At 43.1% G+C, this 17,696-nt stretch overlaps 1 protein-coding gene across 2 annotated transcripts in view; it reads left to right on the forward strand.

Annotated features, from left to right (window-relative positions):
- Positions 1-17,696, forward strand: part of AGPS (alkylglycerone phosphate synthase) — a 130,115-nt gene that overhangs the window by 57,406 nt on the left and 55,013 nt on the right. For both annotated transcript variants that reach the window (XM_045033141.1, XM_045033142.1), the window contains exons 12-13: positions 10,330-10,381; positions 14,344-14,420. In XM_045033141.1, the coding sequence (XP_044889076.1) occupies positions 10,330-10,381; positions 14,344-14,420 (129 nt within the window). The remainder of the gene's footprint in view (positions 1-10,329; positions 10,382-14,343; positions 14,421-17,696) is intronic.

Genomic DNA, 17,696 nt, shown 5'->3' on the forward strand with positions numbered 1-17,696 from the left:
TTCAATAGCTTAGGCATAGGTTAGGGGTTTATAGGAGTGGGTGGGTGAGATTCTGTGGCCTGTGTTGTGCAGGAGGTCAGACTAGATGATCATAATGGTCCTTTCTGATCTTAAAGTCTATGACTCAAGGGTCTGGAATGGCTACATCCTCAGATTAGAAAGCCCGTTCCTGCATGGGACCTTAACTTGGCCCTCTCCAGACTAATGGGGCCCCCATTTGACCCGCTGGCAACTTGCTTCCTTCTCTACCTGTTGTGGAAAGTAGCCTTCCTGGTCGCTATTACATCCGCAGGGAGAGTGTCTGAGTTAAAGACCCTTACCTCAGACCTACCTTATATGGTTTTCCACAAAGATAAGGTGCAACTCAGACCTCACCCGGCCTTTCTTCCTAAGGTTGTGTCACATTTCCATACTAGCCAAGATATATTCCTGCCTGTTTTTTATCCTAAGCCTTATGCCAGTAGCCGTGAGCAGAGGCTGCACTCTCTGGATGTTCACCAGGCGCTAGCCTTCTACGTCGAGCACCTAAGTAGTTCAGGAAGTTGAACCAGTTGTTCACAATGATATCAGACCGGATGAAAGGAACTGTTTTTTGTCTTGAGCTAGGAACAGTCTTGTTTAGATTGAATCCATGTACAATACTAAAAATAATTTGAAAATCTTAAAACATTTAGGGATGGCCTCTGCACAGTTTTTTGCACCAATTTTTACTACATAAATAGAAAAACTGAGTGGTAAATAGATGAAAGTTCCTAGAGTTTACTGGGGTAGCTATTTAGTGAAATCAACTATACCAATGTAAATACCTTTATATTGATATAATTGCACCCTTACCTAAGGGTTGCACCAACTTAAATAAATCCATTTTCTAATAGTTTCGTTAAATTGCTGCAAAACTGTGTGTAGACAAGCCCTTAGAACTGCATTGAGACATACTAAATTGTCTCTGTCTTCAGTATTGGCAAACTGCAGATATTAAGTCCATTAACATGGATAACTGGTAAATGTACTGATTGTCAAGATTCTGACAGTTGTTGCATTCTGGAAGATCACTGGTTTAAAGTACTGAGCAAAATCAAGAAACCTTCATTAATTTTAGAATTTAATATAGTAAATGTTGCAAAAAGCATTTAGCATGCAGTTTCTTCCCTTTTTTGTGGTAGAAAATGCCTTAGGGATATTTAAAGAAAACAAACAAGAACACAACTTTGCTAACATGCAAAATATAGGAACAGCATATAGCTAACCTCCCCTTTACCCCCTCTTCTAAGGTCCTTCTCCAATACATGCATGCACAAAATAAGGCCTGCTCCCACTGTTTTTTTTTTTGGGGGTGGAGTGAGAAGCATATAAGATTTTCATTACCAGCTTAGTTCACGTTGCTCAATATGAGCTCTCATGGTCAACAAAATTCTGCAGACCTGAAATTCAATGAAAGGTTTAAAGTTAGTTCCTTGCTTGTTTCCAGTGGTGCTCACAATAACCTCTAAGTGTTTGGGTTGAAATGCTTTCTGGTAGGAAAGCAAGATGGTTCTTCAAGTAGATTCAGCTGTGTATTCCATGTAGGTGCATGTGTGCCCAGCATACCAAAGCCACGGAACTTTGCGTAGCAGTACTCATAGTGGTGGCACTCATGCCCTTTGGCCCTAGGTCCTTCCCTGGCTATATAAGGGCCACCGACACCCTTCAGTTCCTTCTCACCGCCCAGAGCTTGGTGTGGTGTTTTCACCTCATGTTTTCAGTCTGCTTTGAGTTTTTCTTGCTTTCCTCTAGATGATAGTACCTTAGGTGTGGTTTAGGGTTAGTTTGAGTAGTTGGCTGTCCTGTGTGATGCCCTCACCATGTTTCAAGCATTGTTCGTGTGTGTGTGTGGTGGGGGTGGGGGTGTCATCCCCAACAGCAGTTTCCCACACGAGGTTCTTGTGTCTTGGCGAGAGACACTGTAAGGAACAGAGCTCCATCTGTAAGATGATCAAGAACAGAACTCAAATGGCTACACATTTAGAGCTGAAGCAGCACCTTCTGGAGGCCCATTTCAACACCAATAACCTCATCTGATCGGCAGTCGTCTTCAGAACCAGTGAAGGATGCCACTCTGTTTAGACCATGCTGTGTCCCCCAACAGGAAGAAGAATCATTCATTCATTCTCTCTCTCTCTCTCTCCCGCAAGGGAAAGATCCCATAAGACTAATTGTGACCACTCCAGGGCTTGGGCAAGACTCTTCTTCATCTTCTAAGAGTAGAGCTGATGGGCAATGTACTACTTCTGGCATGCATGAGGGAGCAGGTCCATCTAACACAGGGGTGGGCAAACTATGGCCTGCCAGCTGTTTTAATCTGGCCCTCAAACTCCCACTGGGGAGCGGGGTCTGGGGCTTGCCCCATTCTGGTGCTCTGCTCCACATGCTGTCCCTGCCCCAAGGGCCGCACCCCCCACCAGCTCCCGTTGGCCAGGAACTGCATCCAATGGGAGCTGCAGGGGTAGCACCTGCAGAAGGGGCAGTGTGCAGCAGTCACCTGGCCACGCCTCCGCGTAGAAGCCAGAGGGGGGACATGCTGCTGCATCTGGGAGCCGCTTGAGGTAAACACTTCCTGGAGCCTACACCTCTGAGCCACCCTCCCGTGTCCCAAGCCCATGCCCCAGCCCTGATCCCTCCTCCTGCCCTCCGATGCCCTCGGTCCCAGTCCAGAGCACCCTCTTGTGCTCCAAGCCCCTCGATATTCTCTGACCACCAGATCCAGGGAGAGCAGCCTTCCCAATAAATGATCTTCTCTTGGAGCCTGGAAAGGCCCGACCCCTTGGAATACTCACACTTCATTACCTCCCATGGCAAAGTGTGTGGGAAAGCGGTACTTTGTCTCCATGCAGGGTTTTGAGAGTTTCTACTCACCTGGACACTAACTCTCTTGTGGTAACTGCAGCAAGTGACAGTGCATGACAGAGAATTTATAAACCTATGCTTAAGGACCGAGAGTCCAAAACAGAGACTTGATAGTGAAGAAGATTTATATCTCCTTTTCCCTGCAGATTTACATTGCAAACCAACAGGCATTGCTCTATAAATATAACTTTAATTGGGCAGCCATGTCTAAGTTTGCAGACAAATTTCCAGATGCCTCCAGGGAAGAGTTTAAGGTCTTCATTGCAGAAGGCTGTTTTGGTAACCAAGACTTCATTACAGTCAGCTCTGGCTGTGGTGGTTGCTTTGACCAGAATTATGGCATCAGTGGTGACTCTGAGGACCTCATTGCTGCAGAATTCAGGCATTACACTCGATGTGCAGCAGACTATTGAGGATTTACCTTATTGTCGGGTATTGTTTTTGGAAAAGACAAATGAAACCCTGGATTTTTTTAAATGATTCCCAAGCTACTTTGTGTTCTTTGGGGGTTTATTTTCTGGCTTGAGAGATGCCCCTATAGCAGTCAGAAGCAACAATAGTAATACCGCTCACAGCATTTCTTCAGGCAGTCTCTTGTAAGGCTGCGGCACTACCCCAGAAAGGGGTATAGATCCCAGAGATGAAAGATCTCTGGTTCCAGATTGTAGCCAGCCAGCTCATCCTCCCTCAGCATGCAGCAAGTACCCATCTTGACCTGTGTGTCTAGGGTAATGATCCGATGGTGACCTCTCCATCCCTGTCCCCCCTACAAGTTGGCTCATTTTTACAGTGTCTGGGACTCAATTACATTGGACATTTGGATCCTAAGCACCGTCAGATTGGGTTATGTCATACAGTTCTCTCCATCCCTCCTCCCCCATACCCCTACCCTGTCCCTCTTCAGGGACCCCTTTCACTAGACACTGCTTCTCTAGCAGGTTCAGTTTCTACTGGCTCTGCAGGCTGTAGAGGAAGTTTTCCTGCAGCACTGGGGACAGGGATTCTACTCCCAGTATTTCCTGGTTCCCAAACCCAAGGGAGGAATGAGACCTCGCCTCAATCTCCACAACCTCAACAAATGCACCAGATTCATGAGATTTCAGATGGTCACCCTATGAACTGTCCTCCCCTCATGAAATCACATAAGAATGGCCATACTGGGTCAGACCAGTGGTCCATCTAGTCCAGTATTCAGCCTTCCAACAGTGGCCAGTACCAGATGTGTCAGAGCTTTGCTGACTGGTTTGCTGCTCTGGACCTTCAGGATATTTATTTCTACATTGCAGTTCTCCCAAGCCACAGGCTTTTTCTCCAGTTTGTTGTGGTGGACTGGCACTATCAATACACCATGTTCCCTCTTAGTCTGTCTTTTGCTCCCTGAGTTTTTAACATGTGCATAACTGTAGTGACAGTGTACCTCAGGAAGAGGGGAATTCATATCTTCTTGTATCTGGATGATTGGTTACTGAGGGGTAGTCCAGAGAAGCAGTCTTCTCTCATGTTCAGTTCACACTATGCTTACTTGACTGCCTGCGTCTTATCCTAAACAGTGGAAAGTCAGCATTGGTCCCAGCTCAAAGAACTGAGTTAATTGGGGCCCTGTAGACTGTACAAGTTTGAGTGTGTTTCTGCTGACTGACCAATTCCATGCAGTTTGCCACCTATGTTTGGAACTACAGTCTCAGCCCTCAACCACAGCCTGAGTATGCCTGAGGTTGATAGGCCATATGGCTGCATGCATATAGGTACTCTAATTTGCCAGATTGTGCCTTTGTCCTCTTCAAAAGTGGCTGAAGTTGGTCTATCCTCAGAATCATTATTCCTTGGAAAGACTGGTCCTCCTTCCTCTGCCAGTCCTGGACTACTTAATGGTGGTGGACAGTTTCAGGGCAGTGTGTGCCAGGGTGTTCCCTTTGCTTAGTCCCCACCAACCAGGACTGTTGTCACCAATGCCTCCTTAATAGGTTACAGAGCACACCTGGGCTCAAAAGTTCAAGACCTGTGGTTGTAACTGGAAGCTTCTTTGCATATCAGTATCCTGGAGCTCCATGCCATCTACAATGCCAGGAAGGCCTTTCAGTATCTTATCAGGGACTCAGTAGTGCACATCCTTAATGAAAATACCACTGATGTATTATGGGAACAGATGGGGCACATGCTCCAATATTCTGTGTCAGGAGGCAATCAAACTTTGGAAGGTTTGCATTGGGGAAAGCATTACCCCTGTGGCCAATCTCTTATCTGGGATCCAGAATCACCTGGCAGATCACCTCAGCAGAAATTTCTCCCCAAATCATAAATGGTCTCTGAAGCCCAGCATCATTTGGTCTATCTTTGTGGAGTGGAGCATTCTAATGATAGACCTGTTTGCCACGAGAGACAAAAGAAGTACTGTCTGTTTTGCTCTGAGGTGTCTCAATCTGGGCTCCCTGACAATGCTTCTCACCTGAGCTGGGAATCAGCACTCTTGTATGCCTTTGCTCCAATTGCAATCATCTGACATGTCATTCTCAAGCTGAAATGGGATTGTGCCACACTCATTCTCTTTGCTTCAATGTGGCCAAGACTGTGTTGGTCCTTTGACCTTCTTTGCATTGTTGATTTGTCCTCCCATATCTCTTCCTCTTCACCCTGAGCTCCTGGCTCTGCATCATGGTCAGATTTTGCATCCAGTGCTCAACCCCCCTGCATCTCATAGAGTGAATGCTGCATGGTTGGAGGAGGAGGAACAATGTTTGGAGGTGGTCCGGCAAATCTTTCTTAATAGTAGAAAGTCCTCCACCAGAGCCGCCTATTTAATCAAATGGAAGTGGTTCTCAATGTGGTCTTTAGCCCAAAGAATTCAACCAGCATTTGCTTGTATCCAGAGTGTCGTGGATTATCTGTTACACCTACAGTCTTCTGGTCTTGCACTCAGTTGAGAGTTCACCTGGTGGTAATTTTGGCATTCCATCCGTTTGTCCATCCATGTTTCCGAGCTCCATGGTAGTGAGGCTCTTGAAAGGAGTCACTCTTCTTAACCACTGGTGGAAGAACCGGTTCCCTTGTGGGACCTTAATGCTGTCTTAGCAGTTCTTATGGGACATCCATTTGAGCCTCTGGCAACTTTTCTCCCTTCTGTATCAGAAAATTGCTGCTCTTGTGGCAATAACATGCAACTTACACACACTTCTTGCAGGCTTTGATGGCAAAGCCTCCTTACACATATTTTGGAAAAAAAAGACAAAGTAACCCTGCAGTCGCACCCTAAGTTTTTATCTAAAGTGGTTTCTCAGTTTCATTTGAACCAAATTATGTATCTATTGGTGTTTTTTCTTAAGCCACATTCAACCCCAAATGAGTAGCATCTTCACATGTTGGATGTCCCGGCGATGTTTGGGTTTTTACCTAGATGGGGTTCAGTCTTCCTGTTCTTCATCTCATCTGTTTTTCATATGCAGAACAAATGAAAGGGCAAGCAGTCTCTTCACACAGTCTATAGGTGGATAACTTCCAGTATAGTGACAGCATGCAAAGTAGCTCAGACTGCACCTAATAAGTGGGCGTGAGCTCATTCTGCAAGGGCCCTGGCAGTGTTGATTGCATTTTTAAAAGATGTTCCTATATTGGACATTTGTAGGCTGCCACTTGGTCCTATGTACATTCATTTACAAACCACTATGCCATTACTACTGCATCCAGATCAGATGCAGACTTTGGGAAGTATCAGAAGGGTAGTCAGGACCAGACTTCAAAGAGAAACTGCTGAGCTTCAGTTCATTTGCAAATTTGACACCATCAGCTCAGGATTAAACAAAGACACCGAATGGCTAGCCAACTACAAAAGCAGTTTCTCCTCCCTTGGTGTTCACACCTCAACTGCTAGAAGAGGGCCTCATCCTCCCTGATTGAACTAATCTCGTTATTTCTAGACTGATTCTTGCCTGAATATTTATACCTGTCTCTGGAAATTTCCACTACATGCATCTGATGAAATGTGTATTCACCCACAAAAGCTTATGCTCCAGTACATCTGTTAGTCTATAAGGTGCCATGGGACTCTGTCGCTTTTTACAAACTTTGGGAAGGCAATCCTGCAGTCCTTGCTTAAATAGACTCTGAATTCCACCTCCTGCGAGAGTACAGCTTGGGTCACCTACATGGAATACAGGGCTATATTCTAACTACTGTTCTTAAAGATGCAATACAGATATGTATTCCACAACCCATCCTCCATCCCCTCTGCCTCAGAGCCGATAGCTCTTGACGTTTAATGCAAAGAAAGTGAGGCCTACACTACACGTTTAAACCGGTTTTAGGAGCGTTAAACCGATTTAACGCCACACCCGTCCACACTCAGAGGCCCTTTATATCGATATAAAGGGCTCTTTAAATCGATTTCTGTACTCCTCCCTAACGAGAGGAGTAGCGCTAATATCGGTATTACCATATCGGATTAGGGTTAGTGTGGCCACAAGTCGACGGTATTGGCCTCCGGGCGGTATCCCACAGTGCACCACTGACCGCTCTGGACAGGAATCTGAACTCGGATGCAGTGGCCAGGTAGACAGGAAAAGCCCCGCGAACTTTTGAATTTCATTTCCTGTTTGCCCAGCGTGGAGCTCCGATCAGCACGGGTGGCGATGCAGTCCGAAATCAAAATCCAAAAAGAGCTCCAGCATGGACCGTACGGCTGTGATCGCTGTATGGGCAGGCAAATCTGTTCTATCAGCGCTCCGTTACAGAAGACGAAAGTCCAAAGCATTTTTTTAAAATCTCCAGACAGACGCCATAGCAGGGACTCAGCACGCTGCTGCATGACAAGCGTAACGGAAAGCCAAAGAATCAAATAGACACTCATGGAGGGAGGGGGGACTGAGGACTCAAGGTATCCCACAGTTCCTGCAGTCTCCGAAAAGCATTTGCATTCTTGGCTGAGCTCCCAATGCCTGTAGGGTCAAACACATTGTTCGTGGTGGTTCAGGGCATAGCTCGTCAATGTACCCCCACCCCCGGAAGGAAAAGGGAAAAAATCATCTCTTGACTCTTTTAAATGTCACCCTATGTGTACTGAATGCTGCTGGTAGACGCGATGCTGTGGCACTGAACTGTAGCATCCTCGCCCCCCCCCCTCCTTGGTGGGTGATGGTACACTATGGCAGATATCTGTTGTCATCAGCCTTGTGGCAGATGGTGTAGTGCAATACGACTGGTATCCATCCTCGTCATCATCCCATAAGTACTCCTGACTGGCCTCCCGGTCATTCCCAGTAGACGGTACAGAACGGCTGGTAACCGTCTTCATCATAGCAACTGGGGGCTGAGCTCCATCAGCCCCTGCCCTTCATGTGTAAAGAAAAGATTCTGTACTGTCTGGACTATCATAGCAGCTGGAGGCTGCCTTCCCCTCATTTTATTTCACTAACAAGTCACTGTTTCTTATTCCTGCATTCTTTATTACTTCAGCACACAAACGGGGGGACACTGCAACGGTAGCCCAGGAAGGCTGGGGGAGGAGGGAAGCAACAGGTGGGGTTGTTGCAGGAGCACCCCCTGTGAATGGCATGAAGCTCATCATTCCTGCGGGATCTGACACGGAGCGGGTGTGCTCTCTGGTTCTCTGATACATTGGATCTCTAGTACACTTGCCCCATATTATAGGCAGGACTGATTCTATTTTTAGATACCCTAAAGGAGGGATTGACTCAGGGAGTCATTCCCATTTTTGTCTTTTGCGCCCCCGGCTGATCTCAGCCAGGGGCACCTATGACAGCAGCAGAAGATATAGTGCAATACGACTGGTAACCATCACCTCATTGCCAATTTACAATTTACAATGGCATGGTAGACGGTACAGAACAGCTGCTAACCATCTCTGCTGTCATGCAAAAGCAAATGAATGCTGCTGTGTAGCACTGCTGAATCGCCTCTGTCCGCGGCATCTAGTACACATATGGGGACAGTGACAAAAGGCAAAACAGGCTCCATTGTTGCCACGCTATGGCGTCTGCCAGGGAAATCCAGGGAAAAAGGGCGCGTAATGATTGTCTGCCGTTGCTTTCCCGGAGGAAGGAATGACTGACGACATTTACCCAGAACCACCCGCGACAATGATTTTTGCCCCATCAGGCACTGGGCTCTCAACCCAGAATTCCAAGGGGCGGGGGAGACTGCGGGAACTATGGGATAGCTTCGGAATAGCTACCCACAGTGCAACGCTCCAGAAATCGACGCTAGCCTTGGACCGTGGACTCGCACCACCGAATTAATGTGCTTAGTGTGGCTGCGTGCACTCGATTTTATACAATCTGTTTTACTAAACCGGTTTATGTAAATTCGGAATAATCCCGTAGTGTAGACGTACCCTGAGAGGGAGCAGGGCAGTGTTGCCCTTATATAGCTAGTGGAAGGGTTAGGGCCACACGGCATGAGTACTGCTAGACAAAATTCTCTGTCTTCAGTGCACTGGGTGCATACACCCCTATGTGGAAAACATGTCTGCATCACCTCTCGAAGAACAACAGTTACCATATAGGTAAATAAGTTTTTTGGTTTTTTTTTCCTTTCCTTTCCTTAAAACATCTTATAAAGATGTTGGGCCAGGTGCTAGCTTGAGTTGATACTCTAAGGATTCACAAAACGCTGTGGTCAGGAGAAGTAGTATAGGGCAGAAACTATTCTCCCTGAATTTGTCCCTTTTAAACTAGTATACAGTGTGTCTTCACATGTCTTCTATAGCCACAGCTACTGAAAAACATTCCATAGCAAAGCTCAAGCATCAAGAGTATAACCATTTTTTTAAGACTAGAAAAGCTCAGCCCTATACACGTCCCTGCCAGTGCAGATTAGTTCCATTTGGAATTATGTCTGCAGAGGTCTCTGTTTAGAGCACAGGACATTACCTTAAAATAATGCTGGATTTCTCTGGGCTATGTTAATGTATGCCTGTTTGCTTATAGCAGCAAAGAGTCCTGTGGCACCTTATAGACTAACATGCTCCAATAGAGCTCATGCTCTATTGGAGCATGAGCTTTCGTGGGTGAATACCCACTTCATCGGATGACATGCATCCGACGAAGTGGGTATTCACCCACGAAAGTTCATGCTTCAATATGTCTGTTAGTCTATAAGGTGCCACAGGATTCTTTGCTGCTTTTACAGATCCAGACTAACACAGCTACCCCTTTGATACTTGTTTGTTTATAAACACAATTAAACCTAGAGCCAGATTTTGGCCAGATGCTGAAGAGTTGATGTACTTTAAAACTGCGATTTTTGAATTTGTCAAATCTACACGTTAAGTTAATATCTATCCTTGCAGTGATTATATGCTGAAGATAAAGGAAATAGAAATAGGGTACTAACGCCTTTTTATATTTGCTGGGTTTTTATATGAAAACATGACTCTCATAATTTAAACCACTTCAGCACAATTTTATTTACAAATTGTTTTTTTTTCTTTTTTAGAGGTGTGCTCCTGCATCAATTCGCCTTGTGGACAATGCACAATTTCAGTTTGGTAAGTTCACAAATATTGTGTCCAAAATTAGTACTTGTATTCTATTTCTAGAGTGCCTTGTCTTAAGTGAGATATCCAGGCTTAAAATCCAGACTGCTTGTCTGTGTTTTATTTCTAGTTTGAATCTTTTTGCCTTTTTGGAAACATGATTGTTAGGAGTAGGAAGAGTAGCCTACTATTGCTGTCAAATAATAGTTTATCCTTTGTCTTAAGCAGTAGAAGTCTATGCTTTGGTGCTAAAAGTCCTAGGTTAAAATCTTGTTGATGACTTCTTTTGGGAGTCCTTATAGAAATGCATTAGTTTGTGTTTTGAAAATAATTCCTTCAAAATTTCTTATAGCTACTGTAGCTAGTGGACAGCTTTAGAGTACAGTGCTTGTTAACACTAACAGTCCATAAATCTTATTGACTAATGAAGTGAACAAGGTGCATATTCTATGCAGTATATCAACATGTGCTTTTATTTTATGGTGACCAATACTCTTTGGAAGTAAAGGGGCAATGCGTACGAAAGTGAGATTGATAATATTGTCTAGAGATGGATATAGTGCAGAGAAGCAGCATCCTCCATGAACTTCTGCCACTGCATCTCAGTCCTGATTGTGTAATGGACTTAGGGCAGGTCTATACTACAGGGTTAAGTTGACCTAAGTTATGCAACTCCAGCTATGTTGTTCACGTAGCTGGAGTCGACGTAGGTTAGGTCAACTTTTTGCGGTGTTTACGAGTTTCTCCCATTTTATCTTATGCGTCTCGTTCCGGTGGAGTACCGGAGTCGACGGGAGAGCGATCTGAGGTTGCTTTAGCAGGTCTTCACTAGATCCGCTAAATCGACCCTAACGGTGGATCGATTGCCTCGGCGTCGATTCATGGTAAGTGTAGACATGCCCGCAGTATTAAAGGGACACTTCTCAATGGTATTTTGTAGGTGTCTGATATGTAAAACATGCTATTTGGATTACATATTCAAATGATTTGGGGTCCAGTTCTTCCCTGTGGTATGCATTGGGTAATGGGAGTTGTGTGTGTGAATCTTAAGGTAAAACTTGGCTTTATTTTAGCACATTTTGATTTTTAAAAAAATCTTCAAAACTGATGTGGAATCCCTTTTTGAATATATCATAGAATCATGAGACTGGAAGGGACCTTGGGAGGTCATCAAGTCCAGTCCCCTGCACTCATGGCAGGACTAAGTATAATCTAGAGTAGACCATCCCTGACGGGTGTTTTGTCTAACCTGCTCTGAAAAATCTCCGATGCAGGAGATTCCACAACCTCCCTAGGCAACTTATTCTGGCACGTAACCACCCTGACAGTTTTTCTTAATGGCCGACCTAAACCTCCCTTGCTGCAATTTAAGCCCATTGCTTCTTGTTCTATCCTCAGAGGTTAAGAACAACAATTCTCCCTCCTTGTAACAACCTTTTATGTACTTGAAAACTGTTCTCATGTCCACTCTGTCTTCTCTTTTCCAGACTAAACAAACCCAATTTTTTCAATCTTTCCTCATAGGTCATGTTTTCTAGACCTTTAATCATTTTTGTTGCTCTTCTCTGGACTCTCTCCAGTTTGTCTACATCATTTCCTGAAATGTGGCGCCCAGAAGCTACATAAGCTAACTGTTATACTCCACAGGCAAGAAACATTAAAGTGTCAGTATAGGATTGGTCCTGCTGCAAAAAAAAAAAATGCATAACAACATAAGTTTAAATTTGGGGTGTAATTAAATGATAGGCAGCATTAGTTTAAGATTAAGGAAAAGATCATCATTACTGTTGCTTGGCCCACTAAGCTGTCAACAGCACTTTCCTAGTAAGTTATGCGCTAAGGAATATAGTTGTAATTCAGCGTATATGGACATGTGTACATAACTATAGTCAGTTTTAATCGTATATAAATCTATAGGCATTTGGTATGCAAATCTACTCTAGAAGGCTATTTCCAGTTAAAGTAAAAGCATATGCATTGCTTGTGGAATTGTGTATGCATTGTGTGCTGAGGAACTGAAAATGAGTGAATGCATTGTGACTTGTGTGCTAGACTTGGGTGTTAAATAATCTTCAGTTACTGTCCTTTTTGTAGCTAACCCATATTTTTACCTTTTCAAAATGGAATTTTTGTAATGTATTCTGACTGAGGCTATACCTGAATGCAGTACAGAAAATAAAACAGTTACAGAATAAACCAGCCCCCCTTGCTTACTGGGATATCTTTCAGGGAGCACATTACACTTGGTACTATTTGTTTATGGATGTGAATCAATGCAATGTGATTCACCTGTGAAGACTTATGGTTTAGATGCTGACTACCTGAGATTTCTCACTGAAGTGATAGCATGACAGTTGCCTTCAGGAGAGGTCTCAGGCTATTGGTCTCCTGATTTAAACTGGAGGATGATGATGGCAGCATGCTTTTAGTGAGGGACTTCAGTCCTGGAAGTCACTTACCCTTTGGTCCAACAAAGTCAGGGGGTGTGGAACTTCAGGGTATGTAGCAGGGTCTGCCTGTCCCCTCCAGGTTTTTGAGGAAGTGCTTTGAGGGGTACATGAAGTTGGGGAATAGTAATGACTAGTCCCAGTAACAGGAATGAGTGGGGGGATGCATAGTTCTTAAGGACTTAGATCTTTGATATCTTCTGTATTCTATTATACTGAACATGTACCTAGAACAAAGAACAGATGCATTTTTTAAATTTGAAATTGAAAGTTTAGATTTAAAATTTACTAACATAGTTGAAATTATTTGAAAACTGGTCCTCCACTTAGTGGCTTAGACCTGAGTTTAGGGTTGTTTCACTTATTCTAATTAACTTCACAAGTACTTTAAACAGCTCTCTCCACTGTTTTAAGTGTTTGAGATAGTTAATGGCTTCCAGAAAAACATAAACCCTGAACCTATTTCTTAAGCACGGAAAACATCTTCCAGTTTCTTTTAAAGGTTGTGGTTGCATAAATTATTGTCCTTTATTGCCTTAACTGATGCAGCCTTTTTATGTATGTCAATTTTCCATGCACATTTGTCATTATTCAAATGTATATAGAGGTGTACTTTTTGCAACTTGTTCTTATCTTAATATGCAAAGGAGAGTTGCTCTTTTTAGTGAAGAGGAAAGAAGGCTAATGAATTACTGAGGTTCATATCTTTTTTTTTATTCAGGAGAAAATACTTTGAAGTATTTTACAAGGAAGTATTTGGAAATACCATGTAAACAGTGCATAACTTTTTTATGAATTGGGCTTACAGCATGTAAGCCAGATGTAAGGCTATTAAAATAAAGCAGTGATGGGAATTCAGACATTGCTAGTAACTGAAAACAGTGGAAAACACAGTAAAAGGCTTTCATCTCAATTCAACCCAGTCCTGAGGCATAGATGTTAATTTAACAGACTCCAAGATGCCATGTATGTTTTCTGGTACCTTTTAGTTCTGTGTGTGAGATTAAGGAAGCAATTACTAGTTTTATGTAGAAGTCTGCACAAGTGATATAACCAAGAAGGGGAAAACTCTATACACTTCATTTTTGGATATCTGTTTCAATGATTTGGCATAATTTAAAAAAATAAATAAAACCAGCAACCATTAATTTCTATTCCATTAAAAAAATGGTGTGGTTTAAACTTTCTCTTTGCCATATACTTGTGATGACCTGAACTAAGATTAATCAGAATTACATGTCTGAATGAAGATATGGTAATAGGATACATTTCTACACGCTATTCCCCACATATTCCTTTTGAATAACAATTAATGGAAAAACATTTCTCTGAAATCTCAAAGGAGATTTCTTCATTATTAAATTTTAAGTTACAAAAAATAAAACGTTCAGAGTCCTTTGTCAGAGCTTTACCAATAAATCCCTTATCGGAGTTCTTCGTTACGTGGTGAAATAAGATCAGATTTATGAAAATCTTGCTGCTGTTATTGCCTTGTTAATGTACTTTCTTCTTTTTCCACCCCCAAAGGGCATGCTCTTAAACCACAGGTTGCTTCAATTTTTACATCATTTTTGGATGGGCTGAAAAAATTCTACATCACAAAGGTATTTAATATTAATTTTAATGCTATTTAGCAGTTTAGGATTCAGAAAGTTTCTAGTAAATTGTCTCATGAATTGAGGTGCTCTTGAAATGTAACAAGTGTAACAGTGCAGAAATTTCGCATAATGGTTCATCCAAGGAAACGGGGGGATAGCTTGTTTCGCTATCAAGATTCCTATTGTGAATGTTAGACTGCAGCAAATTAAACTAATTGACTTTTTCTGTGCAATAATAATTTTAAAGTATAAAAACTAAATACTTGCACTACTTCACATGTTCAGATTTGTACAAACATTAACTAGTCCTCGTAGCTCCCATGTGAAATAGGTATGATCTTTCTACTAGTCCCAGTGTAATGTGGGATAAGATGCATAGATTCATGGATTCCAAGGCCAGAAGGGACCATTGTGATCATCTAGTCCAGGGGTCGGCAACCGGTGGCTCGCGGCTTGCCAGGGTAAGCACCCTGGCGGGCCGGCCCGGTTTGTTTATCTGCCGCGTTGGCAAGTTCGGCCGATCGCGGCTCCCACTGGCCGCGGTTCGCGGTCCCAGGCCAATGCGGGAGGCAGGAAGCCGTGGCCAGAACATCCCTCGGCTCGCGCCACTTCCTGCCTCCCGCATTGGCCTGGGACCGCGAACCGCGGCCAGTGGGAGCCGCGATCGGCCGAACTTGCCGACACGGCAGATAAACAAACCGGGCCAGCCCGCCAGGGTGCTTACCCTGGCGAGCCGCGAGCCACCGGTTGCCGACCCCTGATCTAGTCTGACGTACTTTATCACATAGTCCGTAGAACTTCCCCAAAATAATTCCCAGAGCATATCTTTTAGAAAAACATACAGGCTTGATTTAGAAATTGTCAGTGATGGGGAATCCACCATGACCCTTTTATAAGTTGTCACAATGGTTAATTATAGAATCATAGAAATGTAGGACTAGAAGGAACCTCAGTAGGTCATCTAGTTCAGTCCCTGCCCTGAGGCAGAACTAAGTCTGACAGGTGTTTTGTCTAACTTATTCTTAAAAACTTCTGACAGAGATTCCACAAACTCCCTAGGCAATTTTCCCGTACGTAACTACTTAGTTAGGAAGCTTTTCCTAACGTCTAACCTAAATCTCCCTTGCCACAATTTAAGCGCTTTACTACTTGTCCTGACCTCAGTAGTTTAGGAAAACAATTTATCATGCCCCTCTTTATATAACAACCTTTCAGGAACTTGAAGACTGTTATGTCCCCACTCAGTCTTCTCTTCTCTGGAATAAACAGACCAATTTTTTAAACCTTCCTTCATAGGTTGTGTTTTCTAGACCTTTAATAATTTTTGTTGCTCTCCTCTGGACTTTCTCGTTTGTCCACATCATTCTTGAAGTGTGATGTCCAGAACTAGACAAACTACTCCAGTTGAGGCCTTATCAGTGCTGAGTAGTGCTTCTCATGTCTTGCTCACAACACTCCTGCTAATACATCCCAGAATGATGTTTGCTTTATTTGCAACAGTATTACATTGTTGACTTGTATTTAGTTTGTGATCTTCTATAACACCCCCATCCTTTTCTGCAGTACTCCTTCGTTGGCAGTCATTTCCCATTTTCTATTTGTGCTATTGATTATTCCTTCCTAAGTGTAGTACTTTACATTTTGTCCTTATTGAATTTCATGCTATTTATTTCAGACCATGTCTCCAGTTTGTCAAAATCATTTTGAATTCTAGTCCTGTTCTCCAAAACACTTGCAACCCCTCCCAGCTTGCTATTGTCTGCAAACTTTATAAGTGTACTCTGTATGCCATTATCTAAATCATTGATGAAGATATTGAACAGAACCAGACCCAGAACTGATCCCTGCAGAACCCCACTCATTTTGTCCTTCCAGCATGATTGTGAACTACTGATAACTACTCTCTGGGAATGGTTTTCCAACCAGTTATTCACCCACCTTATAGGAGCTCCATCTAGGTGGCATTTCCCTAGTTTGTTTATGAGAAGATCACGCGAGACAGTATCAAAAGCTTTACTAAAGTCGAGATATACCATGTCTACCGCTTCTCCCCCTCCCCATGCACAAGGCTTGTTACTCTGTCAAAGAAAGCTATCAGGTTGGTTTGACATGATTTATTCTTGACAAATCCATGCTGACTATTACTGATCATGTTATCCTCTAGATTTTGCACATTGATTGCATAATTTTCTCCATTATCTTTTTCCAGATATAAAAGTTAAGCTGACTGGTCTGTAATTCTCTGGATTGTCCTTATTTCCCCTTTTGTAGATTGGCACTATATTTGCCCGTTTCCAGTCTTCTGGAATCTCTCCCATCTTCTGACTTTTCAGAGATAATTGCTAATGGCTCAGATATCTCCTCAAACAGCTCCTTGAGTATTCTAGAACGCATTTCATCTGGCCCTAGTGACTTGAAGACATCTAACTTGTCTAAGTAATTTTTAACTTATTTCCCTATTTTAGCCTCTGATCCTACCTCATTTTCACTGGCATTGACTGTTAGACGTCCAATCACCACCAACCTTCTTGGTGAAAACCAAAACAAAGAAGTCATTAAGCACCTCTGCCATTTCCACATTTTCTGTTATCCCCCTCTTCTTCCCCCCTCACCTCCCCACCGAGTAACAGGCCTACCCTGTCTTTGGTCGTCTTCTTCCTTCTAATATATTTGTAGAATGTTTTCTTGTTACCCTTTGTCTCTAGCTAGTTTGATCTTGTTTTGTGCTTTTGCCTTTCTAATTTTGTCCCTACATACTTGTGGGACTTGTATTCATCTTTTTGTAATTTGACCTAGTTTCCACTTTTTGTAGACTTTTGTGTTTCACAACATTGAAGTTCTCCCGGTTAAGCCAGTGTGGTCTCTTGCCATCCTTCTGATCTTTCCTACGCAGTGGGATAGTTTCTTCTTGGCCTTAATAATGTGTCTGAAAAATTGCCAACTGTCTTCAATTCTTTTTCCCCTTAGACTTGCTTCCCATTGGATCTTACCTACCAACTCCCTGAGTTTGCTAAATTCTGCCTTCTTGAAATCCATTGGCTTTATTTTGCTGTTCTCCCTCCTACCATTCCTTAAAATCATGAACTCTACCATTTCATGATCACTTTCACCCAAAAAGTAGGTGCCTTCCACTTTCAAAAATCTCAACCAGTTCCTTCCTATTTGTCAAAATCAAATCTAGAACAGCCTGTCCCCTAGTAGCTTTCTCTCTTTTGAAATAAAAAATTGTCTCCAATACATTCTAAGAACTTGTTGGATTTGTTGTGCCCCGCTGTGTTATTT

Source organism: Mauremys mutica, chromosome 10 (assembly GCF_020497125.1).
Source record: "Mauremys mutica isolate MM-2020 ecotype Southern chromosome 10, ASM2049712v1, whole genome shotgun sequence".
NCBI lineage: Eukaryota > Metazoa > Chordata > Testudines > Geoemydidae > Mauremys > Mauremys mutica.